Below are 27,803 nucleotides of genomic sequence, written 5' to 3'. Positions count from 1 at the left end.
GTAGTAAAAGAATGTTTGGAAACTCCTCAAATACAAAGCATGTTACTCCTAGACATTGGAAAAGAAATGGCTTGACTTAAGTGAGAGTTATGAGTAAAAGAAGGAAAAGAAAATGGATGAACAAGCTATGTAGCTCTAAAACTACATGAAATTAACATTTAGTATAGGTTCTAAAATTTCCATACTTTTAAAACTGAGATTAGAAAATGAGAATCAATCAATCATAGCTAACATTTTTGAGTGCTTAAGTACTTGATTCAAAAATACCAAATTTAGTATGCTTCAAAAACAGAAACTAGGACACTGCTAAACAAAGAAATTCTAAAAATCATGAGTATTCTTGACTAAAAGGTTCGTTTTCCCTTTTATCCTTAAATATCAGTTCTGGCCATTTTTAAAGTCTTATATTATCATAATCTAAAAATTATACTTCAGAAACAAAACCAATCATCACTGAAAACTAAAGAAAAGCCAGTAAAGGTTGAAAATGAGAAAATTAGTAAGATGTACTTTCTTCTAGGATGCCAAAAAATGCCAACCAATTAGGTCCATGGCAAAAGTTCAATGATTTTCTAGTTACAATTCACCAACATCCCCAGCCAGCTATTTCTCAGAAAATGATAACCAGAGGAAGAGAATGAAGAATCCTCCCAAGTTCCAAAGCAAAAGGAATCTGACCAAAACTAAAAGGACAAGTAGACTTACCTAGTCACAGTGGTTTCAACTGTGACCCATCAGCCAGAGGTGCCTAGAAATGCTAGGCAGTATCTGAAGGGCAGAGGATAATCTTTGACCAATTTCTTGCAAGCATTTAGGGAAGCACTTTCTATGTGCAAAGCACTATGCCAAGTGCTGGGCAAAAACAAAAACAAAACTAATCTGGCCCTTAAGCAACTCACATTTAAGGGGGTGAACAATATGCAAATAACTATATAGATACAAGGCATATACCATCTCAGAAGGAAGGGCTAGAAAAGGAAGTTCTATTGAGAGAGTTCTCTGAAATGAGTACTGAAGGAAAGAAACAAAGTCGAGAGCCAGAGATAAAGAAGGCATTCAGGCAGAAAGGATAGTCAGGGAAAAGATATCAGGAGAGAAAATGGGCTGCCATGGTAGAAGAAAATAAGCTAGTAAAAAACTGATCATAGAGTTTGTGGAGTGGCAATTCTAAAGCTGTGCCATGAAGAAAGCTAAGGATTCTACAAGGTAGAAGTGAAAAGCTGGGGGGAAGTATATGTGAGGAGGCATCAAAGGAAGAGCTAGAATGTAAACAAAATGGAAGAGTACAATGTAAATAATGAATAGAAGAGTATAAAGGAAGGTATATGAAAAAAAAAAGACTAGGAAGGAAGGTGGAAACCAAAATTGTAGAATTCTGGCTTTAAATGCTGGGTTGAAGAATTTTTGTTTTATCCTAGAGGTAAGAGAGAATCGCTGAAGACTTGGAGAGGTAGGAGGGGGTAACCTATTTATATATAAGATGTTTTTAAAGTAAAATTAATAAGACTTAATCAAATATTAGAAATGGGAGTGACAAGTCAATGGAGGCATGATATGAATGATGTACAAATTTGTTGTTTCAGGAAAAGCAATTTGATAATTGTAGAGACTTGACTGTAATGAGAAAAATCTGGGGGATAGGGTAGGGTGATAAGAGATCAATTAGGATTCAGGAAATATTGCAATAATCCAAGGGAAGAATCTATATCACAAAATGTCAGATAACAACTGTCAAAAAGTTGTTTCTATATGTAATTGAAAAGGTAAAAATATATATAAAAAATAATAATAGATGATTCCACAACGAACATATGTGGCACAAAAGCCACAGCCAGTGGGAATAGGTGGATCAGGTGAGGAGTTTTTTAGGATGATAGAGGAATGAATATGTCTGTAGACAGTATAGAAGCACCCAGTGGACCAGGAGAGATTGATGATAAATGGAGTGACAGAGGGGGCAATCTACTGAAGAAAACAGAATGAAATGAGATCAATTGGACAGGTAGGGAGACTGGCTTCTAGAAAGCCACCTCTTCATGTGAAATGAATAAAGAAGCTATAGATGCAGAATGATCTATGTCATAAGAGATGAGGAAGGAAGAGAAAGAAGGAAGCTTTTCAATAAATAGCCGCAATTTTTCATTGAAATATGAGGCAAGGTGAGAGGGGGGAGGAGAGAGGAAGCTGTGGAAACTTTGATTGGGTTAAGAACCACTGTAGTTAGTGAGTGGGACAGTCAGTCAATTAGAAAGATGTAAAAGGACTGCCTTACCACAATGAGGGCCCAGCTGAGATTCTGTAACACAAATATGTAGTTAACTCAGTCATAATGGCTTGGGGATTTTCTCCAGTTTTGTTCAACAGAATCTGAACAGGAACAAAGGAAAATAATCCAAGACTGAGCCTGGCAGAGCAAAATGTGCCATAAAATAAGGGGAAAAGAGACCTGAGAAAAGAGGACAATGTAGAGTTGGAAGTGATTCCAAAGGATCAAGAGAAGGAAGGGAAGAGAATAGCCAGTGCAGGGATGACATCCTGAGAAAGAAATGAGGAGAGGTTCTGGAGGCCAAGGTGAAGACAAAGAGCAGTGTCTGGGGTTGCAAGGCAGTGTAGAAATGACATTAGGCTGGGACCAGATAAAGGAACTTCAGAGTTCATGAATATGGAAGTGGTACATCTGTGGGTGATGCTAAGATCTGGAGTATGATTATCTCTGTATATAGTTGAAGTAATGATTAAGTTAAGGAACTGGCAGGTTAAGGTAATGTATGAGTATGTATGTTGAAGTACCCTAATTTGAGGGTATGAATTAGGAAGGAACGACAATGTGCCAGGTACTGAACTTAATGAGAGAAAGATGAAATGCCCTGGAAGTTGGAAGCCAATAGAAACCAGAATTTTTATTGGTTGGTAGAAATGGAATGATGGAAGGATTACTGAGTGATGATGAAAGAGGAAGAACTTAAGTGGTATTATAGAGCATAGTATTCTAATTCTCCTACCTCAATCACTGAGTCAGAGGGAATGAATGAAAGTTCAGTCAGGGCTAAAAAGGATGGCCATGAAGGCTATCATCAACAGGGAGTCAGGTTCTAATGAGATCTTCTATCTTTTAGAAGACTGAAGATATGGGAATAGACAAGATTTAAGATAAAAACAAGTCTGTTACCCAGGAAGCAAGTATTTAGGGAGCACGGTGAAAGGATGGGTAGATTTAAAGAAGGGATATGGTGAGGAAAGTATGGAGAGGGTTGAGAGGAACAGGAATAAGGAATCTGGCAGTGGAGGACAGAAAATGTAATCTGAATGATAACAGCAGAGATTCAAAATAATTGAGATGGGAAAATTATGACCAAGTAGGAGTTTGTTAATCACTGAGGAATGAATTCAGGTAAAGTTATCAGTATCCCTAGGTGGCTGGCCTCAGGGTTGTCCTTCAGTAGGTCAGAGGAGAAGGATCTGTGGAGGTAACCATACTGAATTGTATTTCTTTCCTTCCCTTGTAGGTAGGAGAGACTAGGCCAAGCAAGGAGACTAGGAAAGGAGGGATCATGAAAGAATAGCATTTCACACCTTCCAAGCAGACAGGAAGAGGCAAGGCAAAGAGAACTTATGGATGGCATCTCCTCTACCCTTTGCAATATGGCTTCCATGTCACTCAACTAAAGCTGCTCTCTCCAACGTTACCAACCCTCTCCAAAGTTACCAAATCAGATGGTCCTTTCTCAGTTCTCAAGTTTCTCCTGATCCCAATGGCTAGTACCCTCCCTAACTACCTTAAGTATAACTACTTTGTATTTATTCTCCTTCTATTCATTCACATGAATGAATATTCTCCTTATATTCATTCCTCATATTCATTCACTATACACACATATACACATGTATATATGTACTTAGCCATTAAATTGCAAGTTCTTTAAGAGTAGGGATAGTTTCATTTTGTCACTCTATCTCCAGCTTAGTACTTGGCAAATAGCAGGTGCTTAATAAATGTTTACTGATCAATAGTAAATGTTGAGCACACAGTAAATATTTAATAGTTTTTCACTCATTTATTCAAAGGAGATTGAAAAGGAAAAATAAAGCAGAAGTAGAACCAAAATGGAGAGCAATTTAAGAGAAAAAAGATCATCCAGGAAAAAGAGGAAATCAATGGTGTTGGAAAACTGCAGAGATCAAGGACAAGGAGTGAAAAAAGGATAATGGATTTGACATTTAAGAAATCATTGGTAACCTTGATACTGGTTTCAGTCAAGTGATAGGGCAGGATGTCAAAACGCAAGAGGTTGAAAAGTGAGTGAGTCTACCAGCAAAGGTACCCAAAACACTTTGTACTGTTGTAAATTTGGAGGAGAGGAAAAAACCATGGAGAAACATACATTAGCACACTGTTGGTGGAGCTATGCTTGACTTTGTTCAATCGTTATGGAAAGCAATTAGGAATTACACTAGAAAAGTCAATAAAATCAACCCCTTTGTTGGAGGTTGTGAGGGGTGTTTTTTAAGCAAAGACTTTTATTTTCTTTTTAAGTTTCAAATTCATTCCCATTCCCTATCCTTTTCCCTATCCAATAAGAAAGCAAGAAAAACAAAACCTATTACAAATATGAAGTTATACAAAAACAAATTTTCACATTAGATGTGTTCCAAAAAAAAAAATTAAAAGCAAGAGAAGAGTAAAAAAAACATGTTTCAGATTGCAGTCTATCATTTCTTTATCTACAAGTGGATAGCATGAGTCCTTTGTAATTGTGGTTGGTCACTGGGTTGAACAGTTCTTTCAAAGTTGATTATATTTGCAATATTGCTTACAATATTGCTGTTACTATGTAGATTATTCTCTTGGTTCTGTTCACTTCATTTTGCTGTTACAATTGTTACAATTATAATATTGCTGTTACTATGCAAGTTATTCTTTTGGTTCTGTTCACTTCATTTTGCATCAATTCATATGGGTCTTCTCAGATTTTTTTGAAATTATTCCATTCATCATTTCTTACAGCACAATAGTATTCCATCACTTATATTCTACATGTTCAGTCAGTCCCCAATTGATGGGCAAACCATCAGGTTCAAATATAAACATTTGTCTATATGAGTCCTTTCCTCCCTTTGTTAAGGGAAAGTTCTACTGGAGAATGTCCCTGGGTAGTGACAGTAATATTTAAAGACATGAAGGTCAAAAAGTCCTTGTTTAAAAGAAAAAAAGCAACAGGTGGAGAGGTAATAAAAGTAGCAATCACAAATGATCCTTTCCAGGAATCTGGCAGCAAAAAAGAGAAAAGATAAATAAGATATAAGCTTGAGGGAATAAATAAGATGTAATCTTAGTCAAAAAAAAAAGACTACTAACTAAAAATCTTTCTCAAGACAGCACAAAACATTTTTGAGGAATGTCATCAAAGTTAAAGCCAGCAACTGATACAGAAAAAAGACACAAATGCCAATCACAGCAAGGAAATAACAGGTTTTTTTCATTTGTCTTTCATCCACTTACCTCTGAAGAATTTGGAAATGTGGACAAGCTAAGGGGAGATGAGGTTGTCTGCAAGTTAATCCATCAAGAAGATTGTTTCCATTTTGCTTTACTTGGTGGTTATAGACATGGCCAAAAGCCATGTTTTAACACTTTCCTTAGAGATTAATATTATGTTACAATTTTATGTTATTCAGAAATAAGCCTTGATTAATGAACTGACACTGCATTTATTTTGGAACCAAAATGGTTAAAAGATAGTTTTTCCATCAGAAGTAATCAATAAGGAAAGTATAATTAAGTTAGTAATTATGAGACCTGAACATCAGCCAATTCAACATACCTATGTGAAAACAGAGATCAATTTTTAAATGGTACTCAGAAATCAATTACATAAAACTGACCAGGTTCTATAAGTTAACAAGGGTCAAGAAAACAAATTCTTTGTATCAACAACTCAATAATTCAGACTAGAAAAAATACCATTAAAGAAAGAGCTTTCAGTATATTCTTCATATGACTGTCATTTTCTCAAAATATCTTTATTTAGCCTGTGTGCTACATTATTATGAAAGTGATTTATAATTTTTTAAAAATCAATTTTCCCAGAAAAACAGAAGATAGTAGAAGGTTATTCATTATTAGTAGATACAAGATAGGCTCCACCATGGCTATGACCCCCAAATTTTTAAAAGAATATAGTAGTTGATTTCTACTAAAGTCCTTTGCTGATAGTTCATTATGGCAAAGAGGTAACCCTAAATTTTCAAAAGATTATGCTTTGTCTTACCAACCAGAAAAGGCTTCAAATAAAGCCCTAAAACAGACCATGAGTGTGTGGTCAGAGAACCATTAACCTAATAAATGCGCAAAGGTTCATCACCAGAAATGGTTTGCCACTAGGTGACTAATTTTGATGGGAGCGGAGCAAGTCATATTAAGACCCTTTACTAAGGTATGTGGGCATTGTGATGTGGCAGTAGTTATACCTACTGACAAAATAAAGATCTTAGAGAAAAAGTACTTTCATACTTAAACAATAGAATAAAAATAATGCTATAGCTGACAAAGCATCTTCCTTTTTACATCCTTGTGCTATTTCCACTTTGCAGGCAAGAAACAGGCTCAGAGGAAAAATAATTTGGCCAACATTGCATAAATAGTAAACATCAAAACCATCATGCACAAACAAGGCTTCTGACTCCAATCTGCTGTTCTTCCCACTATTCTGTGTTGCCTCTCCATGATGAAGGCTATATTTTGAGTTGGTTTGCCAGTGCTGGGTACACATTTGTAGTGGTCTTAGCTGATTTTCCCAATTGAGGTTTTCCTAGAAGCCAAAAAGCAGGCATTGGTAAAACAGCTGGTTTTGGTTGGAAGAACCCTGGTGGCCACAGAATTGAGAGAAGTATGGGGGGAACATTCAACAATGCTCTCCTTAGCACACTACCTAAGTGTGCTAGGTACTCTACCTTACTGCATTCACAGTAACAGGACAACCACAACCACAACTAGATCCTCTTGGCAAGTGGGATGGCTCTAGAAGTATGATATCTGAACATTTCCATATCCCTTTATCCTAGGGAAAAAAGGAAGAGATAGAAGACAGCAACTGCATCATGAAGAAATTCGCTGTCCTTCAAAAATGCATCAGCTTTGGTACTCATACATCAAAATCTTCAATACTCTCTGCTCTTCTGATTGAAGGGATGGAATGCAGAGCAAGGAACTTCTCTCCCAAAGCATGAGTTTAAAGAGGGCTACCAAGACTAATTAACTAATTAACAAACCATTTTTAAGTGCTGGCTATGTGCCAGATATAACTAGATGTTGGGCATTAAAAGAAACTTTGTTTTTAAAGATGTTCAGGAACTTTTAGTTATGAAGAAAAATAAGACGTCTCCCTATAAACATATTAATGCTGCATTGAAAGCCAATACAAAATAATGTGCTGGGGAAGGCATTAGGATGGGAATTATGAACCTGGGGTCCACAGACCCCTAATTTTCAGTGTCTGTGAACTTGGATCAGACAAAAGGACAAATACAAATACAAAAATTTATTTTTATGTATCTATCACTAACTGAAAGTTTTTATTTCTTTTCATTATAATTAAACTCAATATGTGTGAATTAGGAATTCCTCTAAAGCAATTGTTTTATTCAAATTCCTATTGCATATTTACATTGGATTGAAGACAATTATGATAAGTTACATACTTATGACTTATGATTCGAATAGTCTGAATTTGAATACATCCCTCTACTTCAGGAAATTCATCATTTGAACTAATTGGGACTAAGCTTATTTAAAAGTGTTATTCTTGGGAGCAAAGTATGGCTGTCACTCGATTAACCAATGAGTTAGTGACACAAATATTGTAGAACCTTGGTACTCACATTATTTGTCTAACAAATCCTATATTCATGGTTTTTTAGATTTAGAAATGCCCCCCACCTAGTGATCAGAATATTTGGTGGGGAAAAGACCTAGAAAAGGAGAGAAAATAAAAAGAATCTTATAATTCAATTCCAGGAGACATCTGCCTTTGAAAATGGGCATTTGTACACATTTGATTCTTCTCCGCACAGAAATGTAATCAAAAGGGCAATCAAGTCATAAGCTTTTGAGACACTCATTAAAGCAGGCAGAAATTAAAGGATTAAAAAAAAAGTGACCTGCTGTCACTCCTTTGGATTAGACTCTTCTCTCTTCCCTCCCATCTTGCCCCATTGGACTATAAGTTTCTTGGAGGCTAAAACTATATTTTTCATATTTGTATCCTCGGTCCTCAGCACTCTGCCTGGCGCGTACTAGGCACTTAATGTTTACTGACTGATGATCATGGAAGGAACCTCAATTGCCTCTTAGATCAAAGATATCCTGCAGCAGCATCCTCTCTCCCAGTCCCCAATTATTCCAAAGCACATTTTGATGCCTGAGGAAAACTATGATTGTTACTCCTCAACTGGGTAAACCCAGTCAGCTTTGCCAAGGAATAAGAAAATACAATGGAGGAATTTGAAATCTTGACTCCACTCCTGTATTCCTGACAAAGCCAGGTGGAGCTACACATGAAAGCATTACAGAAGGCTTCATTATAGCTAAATGTAGCTTAGAGCCGAAAGTATCCCAGAGCACAGAGGGACAGGATGCCCCCTCCCCCCCCAAAAAAACTCAGCACAGATCTCCCAAAGAGGCAATCTTTGAACTAAGGATTCTAAAGGAAAAGAGTAGAATGATTTTAGGATATGGTCAAACAGGCCACTCCTGTTATTCCCATTTTTTATATAGAGAACCTGAGGGGGGGGGGATCAGTTAATAATTTGCTCAGCATCATTAGGCAAGAATTTTCAACTTTTCTTCTCAGAAGCAGTGTTCAATAATTTCAGAAAAGTAGACTCCTACTTGTCATAGAAATAGCATTGTGGTAAATTAAGCACTAAGGAACAAGATTAGGAAATTAATGAATATAGATGGAAGGAAAAAAATCCTGAAATGACAGATTTAATATTGGCAAAATGACGAATGCATTCAAAGGTAAAAATCATTCCCAACTTATATGGATCAAAATAAAATGTCAAATTAAAAGGAACAAAGCTAAACAAATAATGGTAGTGCTCCCAAGCCATCATTTAAAAACAGTTTAGGGCTTAAGGGTTGTGAAAGGGAATTTTTTTTATCTTAACAATAAAGTACTTGGAGTGTTCCACCCTTTTAACTTAATCAGTCAGGAACTTGAGAATCCTTTTGATAAAAGTTCATATCCTCAGAGGACAGGGAGGTGGATCCCACAGGCACTGCCCTCTAGGTAGTGCCAGGCAAATTAAGAAACTTTGATTGGTTCCTGAAATGTGATAGACCAGCCCACAATGAAAGGAAGGAGAAACCAGAGAGATAGGAAGTGAAGTGGAGAAAACTGCTTATAAAAAAGCCAGCAGAGGGCATTCTGATTCATTCTGCTGCCTGGGTGGCTCTTGCTGGAAGAGGGATTCTTCTGCATGGCACTTCTGAATTGGAGGACTTCTACATTGGAGATTGTGCACTGATAAGACTCTTGCTGAAGAGACTACCGAGACTCCTAGTTGGAGATCTGGACCTGAGGGAGCCTCTGTCCTAGTTGAGCTGGATATCTTTGGATGAACAATTATAGGGTATTTAGTTAGGCAATATTTTCTACTTCCTTCCTAAATTTCCCTCTTTATTATCTCTACCCTACTATAATAAAACTACTAATCGGTCTTGTGACTTAAGAGTTAATGTTATTTATTTTTTAAACCCTTACCTTCTGTCTTGGAATCAATATTGTGTGTTGGTTCCAAGACAGAAGAGTGGTAAGGGCTAGGCAATGGGGGTTAAGTGACTTGCCCAGGGTTACACAGCTAGGAAGTGTCTGAGGCCAGATTTGAAACTGGGTCCTCCTGCCTCTAGGCCTGGCTCTCAATCCACTAAGCTACTCAGCTGCCCCCAAGAGTTAATTTTATAAATGGTGACCACAATAATTCTTTTTAACCCATTATTATTTTTGTCAAAACCAAACTTTTAACTATTACATTTAGCAACCCCAATTTTAATTATTACAGAGAATACTGAGGGGAGAGGTAGGATTAGAACTACAGGTTTATTTTTTTCCTAGCATAAAGTCTTCTCAGACTGCTACATTACTTTGTTTAAAAATATTTTTGCCCTTGTACAATTGAGCACATATGTAACATGTTTTTTTTCAAGAGATATGTGGAAAATATTTTTTGAAAAAAAAACTTTTTTTTCTTTGTATACAAAATTCCAGTCAAGTGCCTGAAACATAATAGTAGGCACTTCAAAAATACTTATTAACTGGTTGTTTCCAGAAAGTAACTATCTTAAGATCGCATTTCACTGGATGAGGTTTTGAAAATGGTGGTTAAGGTTAAAAAAAAACCAGACATAATTAAAATTTTCCTTGAAAAACCCTTAAATTGCCCACAGAGTTAAGTATTTTTATGCAGTGATAGTGAAAATGAGATAGGGTCTCTCTAAAACATGGAAGTCTATATCAGAATCTTATAGTTGCTTTGGAAACAATTGGATTTTTTATTTTTCAAGGCATCCAGCTAAGCCGTTGACTAAGGAAATAGATAACAACTAAAGAACACCAAATAAAGACTCTAAAAAAGGTTGCCTATACCTGTTGCCCGCACTTCCTTTCTTACCACTCACTTCTTTTCCTTATAATCTAGTTTCTGGTTCCACAATTCAGAAGAAAATGTTCATGGGGCAGGTAGGTGGCTCATTGGATAGAAAGCCAGATGTGGAGTGGGAAAATCCTGGATTCAAATCTGGACTCAGACATTTCCTAGTTGTGTGATCCTGGGCAATTCACTTGACTACAACTGCCTAGCCCTTATTGCTCTTCTGCCATGGAATCAATACTTAGAATAAGTTCTAAGAAAGAAGGTAAGGGTTTTTTTTAAAAAGTGCTCTCCACCAAAGTTGCCAATAATTCAATGGCTTTTTCTCAGTCCCTATCCTATATCTGACCTCTTTGAAACATTTGACAGTCATGACTCCCTTCTCCCAGGCTTCTGGGGCACAGCCTTTTCTTGATTTTTCCTCTTGTCTACTTCTCAAGACTCCCTTGCTGAATCATTATCCCAACCTCAACCAACTAAGTGTTAAGTATCCCCCAAGGATCTACCCTGTGCCCTCTTCTTTTCTACACTACCTCATTTAAAAATCTCACCAGGTCCCAAAAATTCAAATATCATCTCTATGCATATGGCACCCAAATCTATTATATCCAAGAAAAGGAATATACATTTCTATAGCACCTACATACCAGGCACTGGCCTATGTGCTTTACAAATACTATCTCAATACTATCTCATTTGGTTCTCACAATTCTCAGAGTAGGTGCTATTATTATCCCCATTTTATAGCTAAGAAAAGTGACTTGACCAAAGTCACATGTCTAGACTTAAACTTAGGTCTTCCTGATTCTGGGTCCAGCATCTTTGCCCTACTGCCACTCACCTGCCTAACGAACCCTAATCTCTTGAATTCTAAATTACAGGTATACTTCAATGATATTGCATATTAAGTTCAAGACCACCACAATAAAGTAGATATGGCAATAAGGCAAGTCACATGAATTTTTTGGTTTCCCAATACATATAAAAGTTATGTTTAGGGGTTGATGGGGATATGATTTGCAGACATAGACTCTAAACAATCACCCTAGTGCAGTTATCAATAATAGGGAAATGGGTCTTGATCAGTGATACAAGTAAAATCCAGTGGAATTGTGCGTCAGCTATGGGGGGGGTGGGGAAGAACATGAATCATGTAACCATGGAAAAATATTATAAATTAAATAAAATTTTTCCATTTAAAAGTTATGTTTACACTATATTATAGTCTAGAAAGTGTGTAATAGTATTATGTCTAAAAAACACTATATATGCCATAATTTAAAAATACTTTCTTGCTAAAAATGCTAACCACTACCTGAGCTTTCATCCAATCAGAATCTTTTTGCTAGTGGAGGGTCTTACCTCGATGTTGATGGCTGCTGACTGATCAGGTTGGTGGCTGCTAAAGACTAAGGTAGCTGTGGCAATTTCTTAAAATAATATGACAATTAAGTTTGCCACATCAATTGATTTTTCCTTCCATTAAAGATTTTTCTGTAGCATGTGATGCTGTTGGATAGCATTAGGTAGTTGGATAGCAATAGAACTTTTAAATTTGAAATAAATCCTCCTAAACCCTACCATTGCTTTATCAATTAATTTTATATAATATTCTTCTGTTTTTTTTGTCTTCGGGAATAAGGGAGTCCAAGGAGAGGAAGAGAGATAGGGGGAATTGCTGTTTTATATGGGTGAAGTTTATGGTGATCCAAAACATCAAAGATCACTGATCACAAATATAACCATGAAAAAGTTTTAAGCATTTTGAGAATTACCAAAAATATGACATGGAGACACAATGTAAACATATACTGGTGCTAATAGCTTGCCTGAGGCAGGATTGTCACAAAACTGCAATTTGTTAAAAAAAAAAAATACACACACACACACACACACACACACACACACAGTAAGGTGAAGCACAATAAAATGAAGATTGCCTGTATTTTTCAGAGCTGCCTGCTGAATATCTCCACCTGAATGTCCTATAGGTTTTTCAAATATAACATACCAAAAAAGAATTCTATTTCCATGGAGTACACCCTTCTTCCTAACCTCTCATTTCTGTTGATGGAACCACAATCTTTCCAGTCACCACAGTTCACAACCTTAACTCTTTCATTCTTGATTCTCTCCCTTCCCTCAAACCCTACAATTCAAACACTTGCTAAGACTTGTCAATTTTACCTCCAAAATACATCTCAAATACATCTCTTCTCCACTAGCACTCATTACCTCTGGTCTAGCCTGTTGCAATATCACCTTAATTGGCTTTGCTGAACTCCAGGATTTCCCCTCTCCAATCCATACACAACTGGGGCCAAATTGATATTACTAAGACATAGATCTCCACATGTCATCTTCTACTCAAAAAACTTAAATGCCTCCCTTTGGCTCCAGAATAAAATACAAATTTCTCAAATCCAGCATCTTAAGTCCTCCACAATCTAGCACTCACTTATCCTTTCACTCTTGTTTCTTATTCCTTTAACTTTTCATGCTCTACATTCCAGCCAAACTAATCTAATTCAGCTGTATCTCCATGACTTTGCACAAATGATCCAGCATGTTAGATATTCTCTTCATATGTCCTAGAATCAAAGATTTACATTTGTAAAGCACAAACAGTCCTCTAGTCCAATCCTCTCATTTTATAAGTAAGGAAACACAAGTATTAAGTGTAACAGCTTGGATCTGTCTCTTTTCCACTGCAATACTATGTACAGTTCTTATAATCCCTAGCTTCCTGCAAGCACAGGTATCAATCACCTCCAACAAAAACCCTCCCAGACAAGTTTCAATCTCACCCCTAGTCATTAGCATCTTCTGCCTCCCAGGACACTTTGTCTATATTTTGTACTTGCTTGTATAACTATATATATAAAATATATATAAAACTGCATAACTTGTATTTCTCCCCCAACTCTGCTCCCACAAGGTAAGCTCCTCCAGGACAAGTAAGTATTGATTATCTGGGAAACTTCAGCACAGTACACAAAGCCCAACACAAAGTAAGAATTTAAATAAATGTTTGTTGAAATGAATTGAGATAATCCAAAAGAGAAAATTGGGACCTATATTTATTGATGGTAAAGGAAGCCAGCTCAGACACATGGCCTAGATCAAGAAGAAGCCAGCTTGGGACAAATCTGTCAGGGACAATCTATAGCATGGATTCATCATAACTGAAGATCAAATATCAGCTTATAATGGGGCCAATGTCAAAAGATGGTTCCCAGTTTTCTCTCAATAACTTAACTAAAATCAGAATTTCCAGTTTTGAAGCACTGCAATAAGAAAAACAGTAATATTACTATTCTAAGGATCTAACAGAAAAATAAACATCAGTTTTATTTTAACATTAAGTTTTATTTCTGTGATATATTTCATAACATTCATAATACATAAGACTATGAAAACCACATGCAAAATTACTGAGCCCAAAAATATTCTCTTTCTACTGCAAATTTTCAAAAGAAAAAAGTCAGCTATGGGTCAAATTTTTAAAGACTCATCTGCCAATATTATTTTAGTGAGATGAAACCCATTGAAGTTCTGTCATCCATTCAATGTTTAATTACTAACATAATTCAGTTATACAACAACTCACGTAGAGTACTTAAAGCCAGTGCTCTAAGCTGAACCAAATCTTGAAATATGGCATCTGTGGGAAAATCCAATTGTAAAGTCTAAGGAGAATTCACAGATTTGGATAAAAATATAAATAAAATATGTTTCTAAAAAAGAAAATTAATATCCACATGGAGGTTTGGAGTCATGACTTCAGGAAGAAATTTCTTTGGCTTACATAAAAATGCTTCAAAATAAAAATATACAATCAGCACAAAAACATAGCTAAGTACATAAGCCCAATGAAATGTATTTTATGGTTTCTATTTTGCTAACGCAGTTACAGTTAATGGAAATTGCCATGACAAAATGATTGTTTTTATGAAAAGAGCCCTCTTTATTACTAACCAATCAAATTTCATTTTTATTACTGATGTTAAAAAGTTCAAAACCACGATTCATTCCTAAAGCATACAAGAATAAGTAAAGTGTTCAAAACTAGGAGAGGTTCATTTAAAAAGCAATAAAAAATTAAAGCATGCATTTCTTTTTACTGGCAGAGCAAATACTTTTCCACAACACATAAATGTGCTTGTTTGGATTTGGTTGCTCATTATATAATTCCTTATCTTTTAGGGATAAATGAATCTGAATTTTCAGTGTCTCTTCAAAGAGCTTAGTCCATCTGACAACTGCTTATCAAGATATAAATGTTTCCAAAATGGTTTAAATGTGTAAAAATACAGTGGTGTTTTCTTTCAGCTTTCATTATAATATATAAAGTATTCTAATTTAAGTGTTTTCACAAACATCTAAGCCTTAGGAAAGCAAGTCCTAAAAAAGAAGGAAAAAAGAAATTTTATGGTGTACAAATTAACAGACATGCTTCTAAGCTAAAGAAATGTCAGGGTTTGGTTTTTTTTTTTTTTTTAAGCTATTGCTACAAAGAGTAAGAAATATAAAAGTTACAAGATCAAAAATTAATACTGGCCTAACTATTGACCATTTCAAGACCAGATAACTAGCCTTTAAGGGTGGCTTATCAACTAGCAACTCATCAACGTTTTATAAAATGTGGCAAATGTTTCTCAGAATCTAAAGGTGGAAAAAATAATTTTAAGCATTAAAAAGCATCCAGATGGGTTTTCACTGCTGTCAAGCTATATAAAACAAAAACCCTCAAAGGGGTCTAAAATAGCACTACCATATCTTTTTAATTTGCCCTAAAACATACTTTTCCCTTTATCATTATCCTCAAGTTGCCCTCTTCATAACCAATCAAATAAGGCTCATAAATGAGTATTACATATGAATGCACTAAACAGAGGTTTACTGTTCTCTTAACTTCTTGGCTCACTAATATTTTTGTTAATTCTGGAAAACTCTCAGAAGTATAACAGAAAAAAAATGTATAACACATCTTTGTTTTTAAGAGTAAAATCAATCTTACACATTTGTAATATTCTTTCCAATAATCTAGTGAAAAGATTACCATAATTTAAGTAATTCAAGTGATGTTACATGTAGTTGCCATGTCTTTTACTGTTTACTTTATTCATCACTCCTCAAAAAATTCTGTGAATTTAAGTCCCACTCTCCTCTCTGAATTTTCATTTTAGATCAATACTTTCCTATGTTTTTGAGCTTAAGAGCTTTCTAAACTATTTTTCACATTCAATTTTTCAATTACTAATGTGATTATTCAAAGTGGGACCTAACTATACTGGTAGAAGTCAACCAAAAATCAACTATATTTTCTTGTAAGAGATTATGATTCTATGGAATATAATTTCTTTCCCAGATCATTCTAAAAGCTAGTGCCACAACTACAAATGGAACGTTAATCAGCTACTTGTTCAAGGTACCCTAAGGAATATTGGGAAGATCCCATACCTTCTATTTTCATCTGTTAAGGTGAATAGTAGTGTTTGCCATGGGAAAAATGCTAGACTAGGAATTAAGAGATTTGGCTCCAATCTTGGCTCTGACATTAATCTCAGAGGGTATTCCTTGGATAGATTGTCTATAATTTCTCTCAGCCTGTATCTAAATGATCTATAAGGTTTCCTCAGGCTCTAACATGGTATATAATTTTGTTTTGTATGTGTGCAACTATTACTCAAATTATTAAAATGAAGAAATTAAGTACATAGCAAGATTAAACATTATGATCAAAGTGCAGCAAATTATTGTGAAATACCATGAAATACAATTCAGAGGTAGTAAGTAGTAAAGAAGAGAATGGTGTCATGGATAAATAGTCAAAATTTATAAGCTGACAGTTCTCAAAGAAATACAAATTACCAAATATATATTTGAATATTATTTAATGCCCTAATAACAAAAGAAATTCCAATTAAAACAAGCTAGATGTCACCTTATTTCCATCAAACTGACAAATATAGTTTTAAGTAATAAAATTAAATGGCAGTAGATTGTCTATGAAGGAAGTTATACCCGCTATATGGCTGACAGTAGTACAAGAATTTTGGAAAGCAAAATGAAAATACACAAGAAGAGTTATAGAGTTATAAAACTGTTCATATCTTTTAATTCAAGTGAGCCCACTGCTAGGAATCTAATACAACAATGTAATATAATATTGAAAGATCAGTCAACCAATAAGCATTTATTAAGTTGTCTACAATGTGTCAGGCAGCACACTAAACACTGGAGATCCAAAGAAAGCCAAAATGTAACTTCTGCCTTCAAGGAGTTCACAATCCAATAGAGACAAATATGCAAATGAATGTGTACAAAGTAGCTATATATTTGATAATGGGAAATAATCGCCAAAGGGAAGGCACTGGAATTATATAAGATTGGGGAAAAGCTTTTTGTGGACAGTAGGATTTTAGCAGGGATCTGAAGAAGTCAGAGAAGCCAAGAGCCTGAGCAATCCAGACTTGAGGGAAGAGTCCATGAGAGAAAATGCCCAGCACCAAAGTATAAAATGTCTTGTTTCTGGAATAGCCAGGAGGTCAGTGTGAATGGATAGAAAAATTATGAGTTAGGGAGTAAAATATAAGAAGGCTGTAAAGATAGGAGAGGGTTAGGCTAAGAAGGGCTTTGAATGCCAAACACAGGATTTTGTATTTGATCCTGTAGGTGACAGAGAGCTACCAATATTTATTATCAGCTGGAGTAGGGAGAGACCCACCAGGAGAAACTACTTCAATAGACCAGGAGTAAGATGATAAGGGCAAACAGGGTGTTGGTTGTCTCAGAGGAGGAAAGAGGATATATTTGAGAGATGTGGCAAAGATGAAATCAACAGGTCTTGCAACAACAGATTAGATATGAGGAAATGAGGGATAGTGAGGAATCAGGGATGATACCCAAATTGTGAGTCTGGGTGGATGGTGGTATCCTCAATAGTAAAAGAAAAGTCTGAAGTGCACAATGTTTGTGGGGAAAGATAATGAGTTCAGTTTGGGACACGCTGAGTTGAAGATGTCTACATCTAGGTCAAGATATCTAATAAGCAGCTGGAGATGTGAGACTGGAAGTTAGCAGTCAACTCAGGGCTAGCAAAGTACATTTGAGAATCATCAGCATAGAGATGATAATTGAATCCACAGGAGCTGATGAGATCACTAAATGAAATAGTAGATAGAAGAAAGAAACTGGGCCAAGAGAGAACTCCTGGGATACCTTTGGTTAGTTGGTATTACCTGTATGAAGAACCCACAAAGGGCACTGAGGAGTGGTCAGATAGGAAAGAAGAAAATCAAGACAGAGCTGTGTCACAGAAACCTAGAAAGAACAGATTATCAAGGAGAAAAGGGTAATAAGTGGGGTCAAGGCAGCTAAGAAGTCAAAAGGATGCCATCTGGAAAGGCCATTGGATTTGACCACTAAGAGAACAATGGTAATTTTGGAGAAAGAACTTTGACTTAATGATGAAGGGGGGAAGGTACTTAGTTGAACAAAGATATTCATAATAGAAAAAAATTATAATTGGTATGTCCAGTGATTGGGGAATGGCTAAAGAACCTCTGAGATAGTGGGAAGTGACAAATATGAATAACAAGCTTGTAAAGAAAATGAAATTGACCTCATCCAAGTAAAATACAGCATCATAATATTCCCCTTGCTTATAAGCCCCCCAAAACCTGAAGAAATTAGAAGGGAATAGGGAAGCATATAATAATTATATAATTATAATGACATAATTATATGATAATTAATATGCTATTTTGTTAAAATTAGTATATACTTAAAACAAACTGTATTTATAGTTTTATATACAATGGTTTTTGTTCTTTAGAATTTTAATGATTTTGCTTTGGATGACTAAGTTTTGACAAAATTTTTTTAAAGAGAAAGATTAAGACTCAAACTAGCCTAAGAAGAAAAAGGTTCAATTATAAAATCACTTGTCCTCAAGAATCTACTTGCCAAAATGGCTAAAAAGTGATCCTGGGACTTAAATAATAGCATAAAAGCTGCATGCAACTCCTTCCAGAGTAGTTTTCAGGTTTGCAAATAGAAATTTGATACACCTGAATTATATTTACCCAGCATCCTTTTAAGATGCATCCTGATGTTTTAGGATATAAATTTGCTGAAAACCTCACCCTAGGGGCTTCTCTGGAGCTCCGTGTGCTCTCCCTGGGAAGCTTGTCTTTACTGAGGCTATTCTTTCTTTGCTTCAAGGTGTTATTATTAAACCAATCCAAGTAGGATTGATGCACTTCTAAGCCAATACAACCTAGGTTCAAGTGAGACTCGAGGTTGCAACGCTTGACATATGTTAAGTCATAGGACTTTCTTGTATCTACAGTCTTTGTGAAATACTCAGACAAGTACTGAAGTTTGGCTATCATCCTGGCTCCCCATATCCCTGAGAATGACAAAAAATCAGACCAGGAAATGACACTTCCCTATCAAAATAAAATTCTAGTTCTTTTTTTCTTAGAGTATGGCAACTTGGCTGCAAATGGGTAAGTGAAATATTACTGCATTCTGTCCTACAGACTTGTGGGATTAGAAATTACTTTAATTGGACCCTAATACAAGGGCCTGTTAGAAATCTATTAAACCCTAATACAAAGGCCTATTATGAATTTATTCTTGGTTACTTAACATTTTACATACATAGATTTTGATATTTTGATTCTGATTTTGAATTTTTTTTTCTTTCTACCAAAAGTTTAACTTTCTTCCATTTTTTTCTTTATATTTTTGGGTGTGTTTTTTTTTTCTTTTGATAATTGACTCATACAACCCCATAACTCGACTATGCATTCTGAGCTGAATTGGATGTTTCTTAACATCCACTTCGGGGGTGGGGGGTGGGGTTGTATTTTAATAAAAATCCAAGATTAAAATTTCTATTCAAGAAAGATCTTCAAGGAAAGAAGCTTTCTAACTCCTAAATGCAGAGAATGAACTATTGCAGAAAGATGCCAGAAAACCTACACTACATCAAGAAGATCCAGAATGAATGAAATCAATCACACTGGGTGTGGTTGATTGAAATGAAGTTTGATTGAACATTTATTTGAATGTATACTCTTGTGCCAAAAGGGGGCTGCCCCCTATTTGGTTTTTGTCAATGCACCCAGCAAACATTGGTTTTGCTGTCTGTCTTTCTTCTATTTCCCTCTTTTATCTAACTATTGTAGTTTCCTCTTAGAAGGTGAAATTATGTATGCACCTGCAGTTAGAAAATTTGGAGGTGCAGGATGATTATGTTTAGTGATCAATTGGGGAGACTAGTCTCCCAATCATCATCAGGGGGGATTGTGACCTTTAGATTTACTCCACCCTGCTTAGTCTAACAAAACAGGAATGTCTACACCCCTACTTAAGGATTAAATATTAAGAAGGATGGCCTGTGGCAGACATATGCTAGCAAATGACAAATCAGAAACAACTGACAGACCCCTGGGCTCTCCTAAGTCAAGCTTAAGCTACCATTCGTACATATGAGACCCAGGAAAGTGATGTAAAAATGGTCTATATATTTTGCATCACTTCCTCCCTCCGGCTCTTCGCAGAGAGGTGGCTCTGGCAGCAGCATGCTGAGCGTCTTGGCATCTTGGTGTGGTCTGGGTTTGGCGGTGAAGGTCCTTGATACACTACTGGGGGACACTTAGTAACCTAGTTCAGGTGAGGCATCTTCTCTGAGCTCTCTAGGAGTTTAGGCCGATTCTTTTATCCTTTACCTTCCAAACACTATCCTCTTAGGAAAGCCTCTAATCTTCTGAAAAGACCTCGTGGCGAAGGTCTTTGAACTCCCCCTGGCACTGGCTAGGCGGAAGAAATCCAATATCCTTTCCCTCTCTCTTCTTCTTAATTCTTTCCCTCTACATTAAACCACCATAAAATTTCCAAACTGACTTGAATTTTTATTTGGGATTTTCTCTGGCAATTAAATTTAGATTAAGTCACAACTTTCCTAAAGTCACTAAAATTCCCCTTACAGTCATAAAAAATGATACTTGGAGTGTTTGGATATTAATTTTTAATCTTACACAAGCCTGGCACTGTTTGATAAGACTTGCGTGCTATGAAAAAACAAAAGGGGACAAACTCTGGAATAAGAGGGGCATCTGTTCTGGAGGCTGGCCAAGAACTAGTGGCAATAGTGGAACAATATCAAAAGGACTGCCCCTCAAAGGCCAAAGGATCAATAAACATAAGGCAGAAAAAAAAAGAAAAGAAAAGAAACTCAGAAAGAATGCATTGGAATCCATTTTATCATATACACCTCCAATGAAAATACCTGGAGGGCAATCTTCAATCTGAACCTGACATTCTCTTTTAAAGGGAACAAACTGTTTTTGTAATAAAGAACGTATATCTAGGATTTATCAGAGCAGGTTATTTACATAATTTCAGACACTGTCCATGGATAAAATACTCAAATTAACAAAATTCACTACATGGGGAAGAATCAGAAGAAAGTAATAAATTGCCAAAATGCAGTAAATAAAATGGGGCAGGAAGGTGATAGCACAGAGGCACAACATAAAAGAGGAAGCTAGAGAGCATCAAATTGGGCCTGGAATCAGAAAGACCTGAGTTCAAAAACAGCCTTAATCTAGCTTTGTGATCACGGGGCTAGTTACTTAGCCCTATTTGACTCAGTTTCTTTATCTATAAAATGGGGATAATAATAACACCTATCTCCAAGAGTTGTTATAAGGATCAAATGAGATGACTGTAAAACATTTAGCACAGTGCTCAGCATACAGTGCTATATAAATGTTAGCTATTATTGCTATTATTAACATTCAAGAGAGATGAGAGGTAACTTACTAAAGGCAAGAAGAGACTGCCCCACTTCCTCAGTCAAATAGAGGAAAGTACAATCTTAAAAATGTCAAATGAATAAATAAATGAGTGAATGAACAGATGAGTAGATAAATAAATGGATAAGTCAGAGAAATACGTAGATAAATCTAACAACCTAACTTTACTTGGTTAAAAGTAAAGAAATAGGCTGGGAAAATGAGCATACCACCACAAAAAAAAAATGATTGAACACAAGTCCAATAGGAATTCCTAGAAGAGCTGAAAAATGCTTTTTAAAATCAATAGAAGCACAAAAAATACTGAAGAAAATAACAACTTAAAAAACAGAATTAGCCAAATGGTAAGAGGTATAAAACATCATTAATGAAAATAACTCATAGAAACGGAAAAAGCAATTTTAAAAGCTCACTTAAGAAAATTCCTTAAAAATTAGAACTGGACAAGTAGAAGCCAATGACGGCACAAGACATCAAGGAACAATATAAACAAGTCATGTGACAATTAAATATTCTGAGAGCCTAGTTTCCAGGTAAGAAATCAATTTATTGATCAGACTGGCAATAACCAATAAATGAATAGCCTATGATCCTCTCAATAATCAAAGACCTCTAAGTCCTGCCATATGCTTGTATAAATACAAATTTGAAAACTTACTCTTTGGTCCTCTCCTAGACATCCAAGACATAGCTATTTGGTAAATAGCCATCACCAAAACTCTCAATCTCTTCCCATCTCCTCCTCAAGAAGTTTAGATTTTATCAAGGGAAACAACATGTGTGTGTGTGTATATCTATGTGATACAAATGGGAGAAAGGGAAGTGCTAGCAGCTGAGGGGATCAAGAAAGGCCTCATACAGAAGGTAGTGTTTGAGCTAAGATTTGAAGTAAACTAAGGATTCTAAAAGGGACTGGTAAAAGAGGACATGTATGCCAGTTACAGGAAGCACCTTGTACAAAGGTACATAAAGAGTTGTATGTAAAGAACCGAAAGAAGGCTAGTTTGGTTAAGCATAGAGTACATGATGGGGAATACTAAATAGACCTAGAAATCTGGCTTCTAGGTTGGAGCCAGATTACAGATCAATCTAACTCTGTCATTTTATAGATGAAGAAACTAAAAATACTAAAAAGTTATGACTTAAAAAGGTTGTATAGTAATAAAGTAGCAGAATCAGGATTAGAACCCATCACATTAAAAGGACTATCCAATTACCCAAAATACAATCCAGACTGCTCTCTCTCTCTTTCTCTTCAGTTTTGGGCCCAATTCACTATCTACCTATACAATAGTACCTGTCTAAAATGAAATTGGGAGCTAACTCAATGGGCTATTTCTCAATTTCACTTCATAATCTGGGCAATAAGTATCCTTCATCCACTTAATTTATCTTGAGTGGTTATTAGGTCACAACTCCCAATAAGAAGGGCTTGTTGCAAATAGCACATGATTTCCCCAAAGAGGAGGCTCTCACAATCTAAGGCAGTGATGATGAACCTTTTAGATACCTCATTCTGTGCCATACTCCACCCCACCCCCACCAAGTGCCAGACATGTTCTGCCCCTCCTTGTCTCATACAGAGGAGGGGAGTATGTACTCCCATTGGGCTGCTGGGCAGAGGGGTGGGTGAAGTAAAAAAATATCCTCAGGCACAGTGGAGGTGGGGAGGGAAGCAGCTCTACCTGAGTCCCTCTGCCTTCTAGTAACACACTATGGGAAGGGTTGGAAGAAGCCAGCACATGAGTTCACAGAGAGACCTCTGCATGCCATCTTTGGTTCTCCAACACTGGTGAAATTCCATATCTATTTGAATTCTTTCCCCAGGAAGATAATGAACATATTTGTAAAATACACTTTCCATTCCTTCCCCAAGACATTCTTGTTTCAGTTGAACAAAAACAAGTTTAAAAAAGTGCTGTATTGATAACCAGGAAATTGCCAAACAAAGTTATCTCTGAAGTAGAAACTATTTGGAAATCTTGTTTCCTTTTAACATATGAATAGAGAAGGCTAGTCTGGAAGAAAAGCTTTAAAACAACAAACCCCACTGCCTTTTTGGTGGGATAAATAAGCAATTTATGGAGAGGCTGTGCTTACTACTTTTCATTTATATGCCTATGAAGATATGATTTGCTATTAAAAAAAAAAGGCAAGAGGTAAGGATTGTGAATTTTAACCCTTACAGGATGCAGATATGTTAATATCTCTTTTTAAAATCCTGGATGCAGTATATATTAACTAGTAGTCCAAACTGATTTTATCTCACAGATATTGTCTCCCATGCCTAGAATGCACTCCACCTTCACTTTTGCATTTTAAATTTTCTAGCTTCCTTCAAATCTGAGCTCAAATGCCATCTTCTACATGAGGACTTTCCTGATTCCCCTCTGCTAATGCTATTTTGCTTCTATTAATGTGTTTATTTTGTATATTATGTGTATATGTTTGTGGATACATACTGTCTTCCAGATGACAGAGTGTAAGGCTGTTGAGGGGAGGGGCAGCTTCACTTCTGTCATTATATCCCAATGGCTAATTCATATTTTGGCACATAATAGACATCTAATAAATACCTGATTTAGTATAAACTGAAGTAACAAATTACAATGCAGCAGACTAGTTGCCAGAAAAAGTTATTACAGGTAACCCTCCCACAATCTAGAAAATCTTCCTAAACTTTTTTGGTCCTCCTTTCATACCAGAGAAAAAGTCTGAATTTTTTCCATACCAGAATGAAAAAATTATAATTTGATGCTGTTTGTGTAAAGAAATATTTATGTATGCCTTGCTTCACTGAAAAATTACAAAGCTTATTTTTGCTTCCTGTATATATAAAAAGAAAAATATTTATCATAGGTCAGCAAAAAAACTTAAGGCCAAAGTGAAAATAACACCCTCATATGTACAGAATGGATTGAAAAACACTTTAGAGAATATTATAATACCTACATTAGGGCTTTGAACTTAACATTCTGATTTTAAAAAGAATACCCATTTGAAGACTTATATGAACTGATGCAAAGTAAAATGAGCAGAACCAGGCAAACATTGCATATAGTAACAGCAATTCCAGATCAAGTATGAGACTTAACTACTCTCTGATCAATACAATGAACCAAGACAATGATTCCAAAGGACTCATGATGAAAAATGTTAACCACATTCAGAGAACTGATGAAGTCTGAGAGGTTTTGAAGCATATTTTTGTTCATTTTACTTCCTTTGCTTTTTTTTCTACAACATGCCTTATATGGAAATGTTTTCTATGACTTCCCATGTATAATGTGTGGATATCATATTCCTTACTTTCACAATGGTAGATAATGGGCTGGAGAGAAGAATTTGGAACTCAAAAAAGAAAAGAATATATATAATATTTTTTTTTAATTTTCATGAATACTGAAGGAATTAAAGGACTTTTTTTTTTTTGCAAACTACTTGTTGACAATCTCGAAGTTCCTCTTAACTCTAAGTGCTAATTCAAATCAATTCCACAAACATTTATAAGGCTTCAACTAAATGAAAAACATTGTATATGGCGTTAGGGATAGAAAAGGCTTAAAAAGGTGCTCTGGAACTCATATTTCTCCACTCCCTATTTCATTTTTTGGCATTTGATATTTTCATGTCATTTCGTTTAAATTCCATTTCTTTGGACTAGCCTCTGATCATCGGCATCTACACGAAGCTATTTAAGAACCAAAAGGCATCCAACACAAAAGAGTTCACGAATAAGATATGTTTGGAGACAGATTTGGAGTCTGAGAATCCAAGTTCAAATCAAGCCGGGCTCTGCTATCCTGAACAAATCGACCAACCTCTCAGGGAATCAGTTTCTCCTCTGAGCGAGAAGGGCTGAATGACCTCTGACGTCCTGTCGAGGTCCCGATGACCTCGAAGGCCTCTTCCAGCCCTAAACTCGAGGACTCCATGCTTCTCTTCCTCTACTAATTCTGGTAAATGCCACGAACCCTCACCCTCTCAGCCTACTACCTAAAATAATAGCACATTTTCAATTCTAGTATCCCAGGGGGAGAGTACCCAGAGGAGCCGAAGGCAGGCGACCATTCCAAGTAGGGGTCGGAGGGCATGAACCATTGTGACGTCAGCCCTGGGGGAAGCACCACCTGCAAGGCACGGGATGGAGAGGGACACCTGGGGTGCCCACCCTTCGCAGCGCAACCCACCCGTCACATTGAACGTAACCAGGGTAGAAGAACCCACACATACACTTTCTAGGACCCATACTGTCCTTCATAAATTCCTAAGCCTCTGGGCCCCCGGAGGAGGCCGGCCCGCCGGCTTTCGCCTCCCTCCCCTTCCCAAGAAAAGTATATACTCCTCCATTCACCTCCTGGGCCCGCGAGGTGCCGGAGCCTACCACCGCCCCCCCCCCTCCCTCGACCCCGGGACTAGAACTCGCTGTACCTGCAACCTGGGAGGCGAACGCTTCAGCCACCAGGGACATGCTGGCGGTGGGACCCGTGCAGGCCTCGCCTCGCCGCCGCTCTTTCTCCTCCTCCTCCGCCGCCGCCGCCGCTTCTGGGCCGCGGCCTGCGTCTGCTCGCGGGACTGGGACGGCGGAATTCGGAGCGGAGCGAAGTACGGCACTTCCTGGCTGTTCTCTACCCCCTTCCTCCGCTCCGGACCGAGAAGTCCCACAAGGTTACAGTCGGAGCACCGACAGGAACTTCCTGTGCAGCTGACAACCACGCCGGGCAGCCGGGGGACGACTTCCCGCCCCACCGCGCCTGCCCCTCCCCCTCCTGGGCCGCCGCTGTCTGCCTGCCGAGCCAATGCCTTTCACTCCTCAGTTTCCCCCTCGGTAAAAGGAGTGGGTTGGCCCACGTGACCTCCGGGGATCTATTGTGCTGTGAAATAGGAATTTCAGTGTTTGGTTTGCAGTGACTCGCCCTACTCAGCTCCGATCTCCCTTAACATGCACTTCCCGATTAGACTTGAGCCCCTTAAGGCTGGTGGTCTTGGTCTTGGTCTTTCCTTGTATCCCCAACGCAGAGCACAGTGCCTGACACATAGTAGGCACCTAATAAATGATGATTGACTTAACCAACTTCACTCACTCAGAAGTCCTGACAACCTGGCCTTGTGAATCACAATTAGAACATCTCTCCCTATTACAACCAACCCTGGGGCAGGTAGTTCATCATTGCCTCCTGCTGAGACTGTAGCAATAATAGGGGTTGCACCAGGGACAGAGCGATGAACCAGGGTCTGTCATTTCTCTTCTGTCCCTTACCTTCCTCATCTGTTCAAAGAAGGACAATGTAGCCCTAGCCATGGAGGGATGTTGTGAGGTCCAAATGAAATATTTGTAAATACTGGACAAGTCACTTCTCTGCCTCACTTTCTTCATCCTTGAAATGGGAAATGATAATAGCCCAAACATGGAAGAATTGTGAGGATCAAATTAGATGGTATTTGTAAAGCTCATGGCACAATGCCTGGCACAGAATTGGCACTATATAAATGTTAATTCCCTTCCCTTCCACCCCACCCATTTCTCTCCGGTTGGTCTCCTAAACTTCAAGTTCCTTCCCCCTCCAATCTATCTTCCACTCAACTGTCAAATTACTCCTAAGGCCCAAGTCTGTCCATGTCACATGCACTTACATACAATAAGCTCCAGTGGTTCCCTGTTACTTCCAGGCCCTTCCTATCCCTTTAGTCTTCTTATACTGTACTTGTTTCCAGTGACCCTGACTTTGCTATTCCTTATGTAAGACCTTTCTCTGTCTCTGAATTCCATTCCTTTTCCCTGGTGGTCCTCTCTTCCCCCTTCCCCCTATGCCAGGAATTCGCTCCTCCTAATTCTTTGCCTCCTGATTCTCCTGGCTTCAAGTCTCAGCTAAAATTTCATTTTTAGAGGCCTTTCCCAACCACCCTAAGAGATCCTTGGGTGTTGGAACTGTCTTTCTATCCCCAAAGTTTAACCTAGTGCCTGACTCTTAAGTGCTTCTTGATTTCATTTGGACTTGAAGGCAGGAATTGCTTCATTTTTACTTTGTGTTTACTTTACATTTCTGACACATTAGGTGTTTAATAAATGCTTCTGGGTTGATTGAACTACTTTTAATGTCTCTTTATTCTGCTACTTGAAATCCCTTGTTCCCTTGAGAGCTTACCTGAGGTGCAATCTCCTATAAGAATCCTTTAGTCATTCCTTCAATAGTTAGTCCTCCTCTTCCCAATCACTTTGTTGAGGGTAACTGTCAGGCCTCAAACCCATAGGTGAGTTAGAGGGGATAACTACCCCAAGCATGTGAAGACTTCCCCATCAGAATGGGCAGATAAGAATAG

General features: G+C 37.2%; 1 protein-coding gene across 2 annotated transcripts in view; it reads right to left on the bottom strand.

Annotated features, from left to right (window-relative positions):
- MTX2 (metaxin 2) overlaps positions 1-26,500 on the bottom strand; it is a 136,163-nt gene extending 109,663 nt beyond the window's left edge. Inside the window, exon 1 of one of the 2 annotated variants that reach the window (XM_007494421.3) lies at positions 25,914-26,500. In XM_007494421.3, the coding sequence (XP_007494483.1) occupies positions 25,914-25,953 (40 nt within the window). In that variant the 5' untranslated portion in view covers positions 25,954-26,500. The remainder of the gene's footprint in view (positions 1-25,913) is intronic. The other variant, XM_056794028.1, reaches the window with a different exon arrangement.
- Positions 26,501-27,803: the final 1,303 nt, after the last annotated feature.

This window comes from Monodelphis domestica, chromosome 4 (genome assembly GCF_027887165.1).
Source record: "Monodelphis domestica isolate mMonDom1 chromosome 4, mMonDom1.pri, whole genome shotgun sequence".
Lineage (NCBI taxonomy): Eukaryota > Metazoa > Chordata > Mammalia > Didelphimorphia > Didelphidae > Monodelphis > Monodelphis domestica.
The sequence above is the reverse complement of the archived record's forward strand: the minus strand, read 5'-3'. Positions and strand labels throughout refer to the sequence as shown.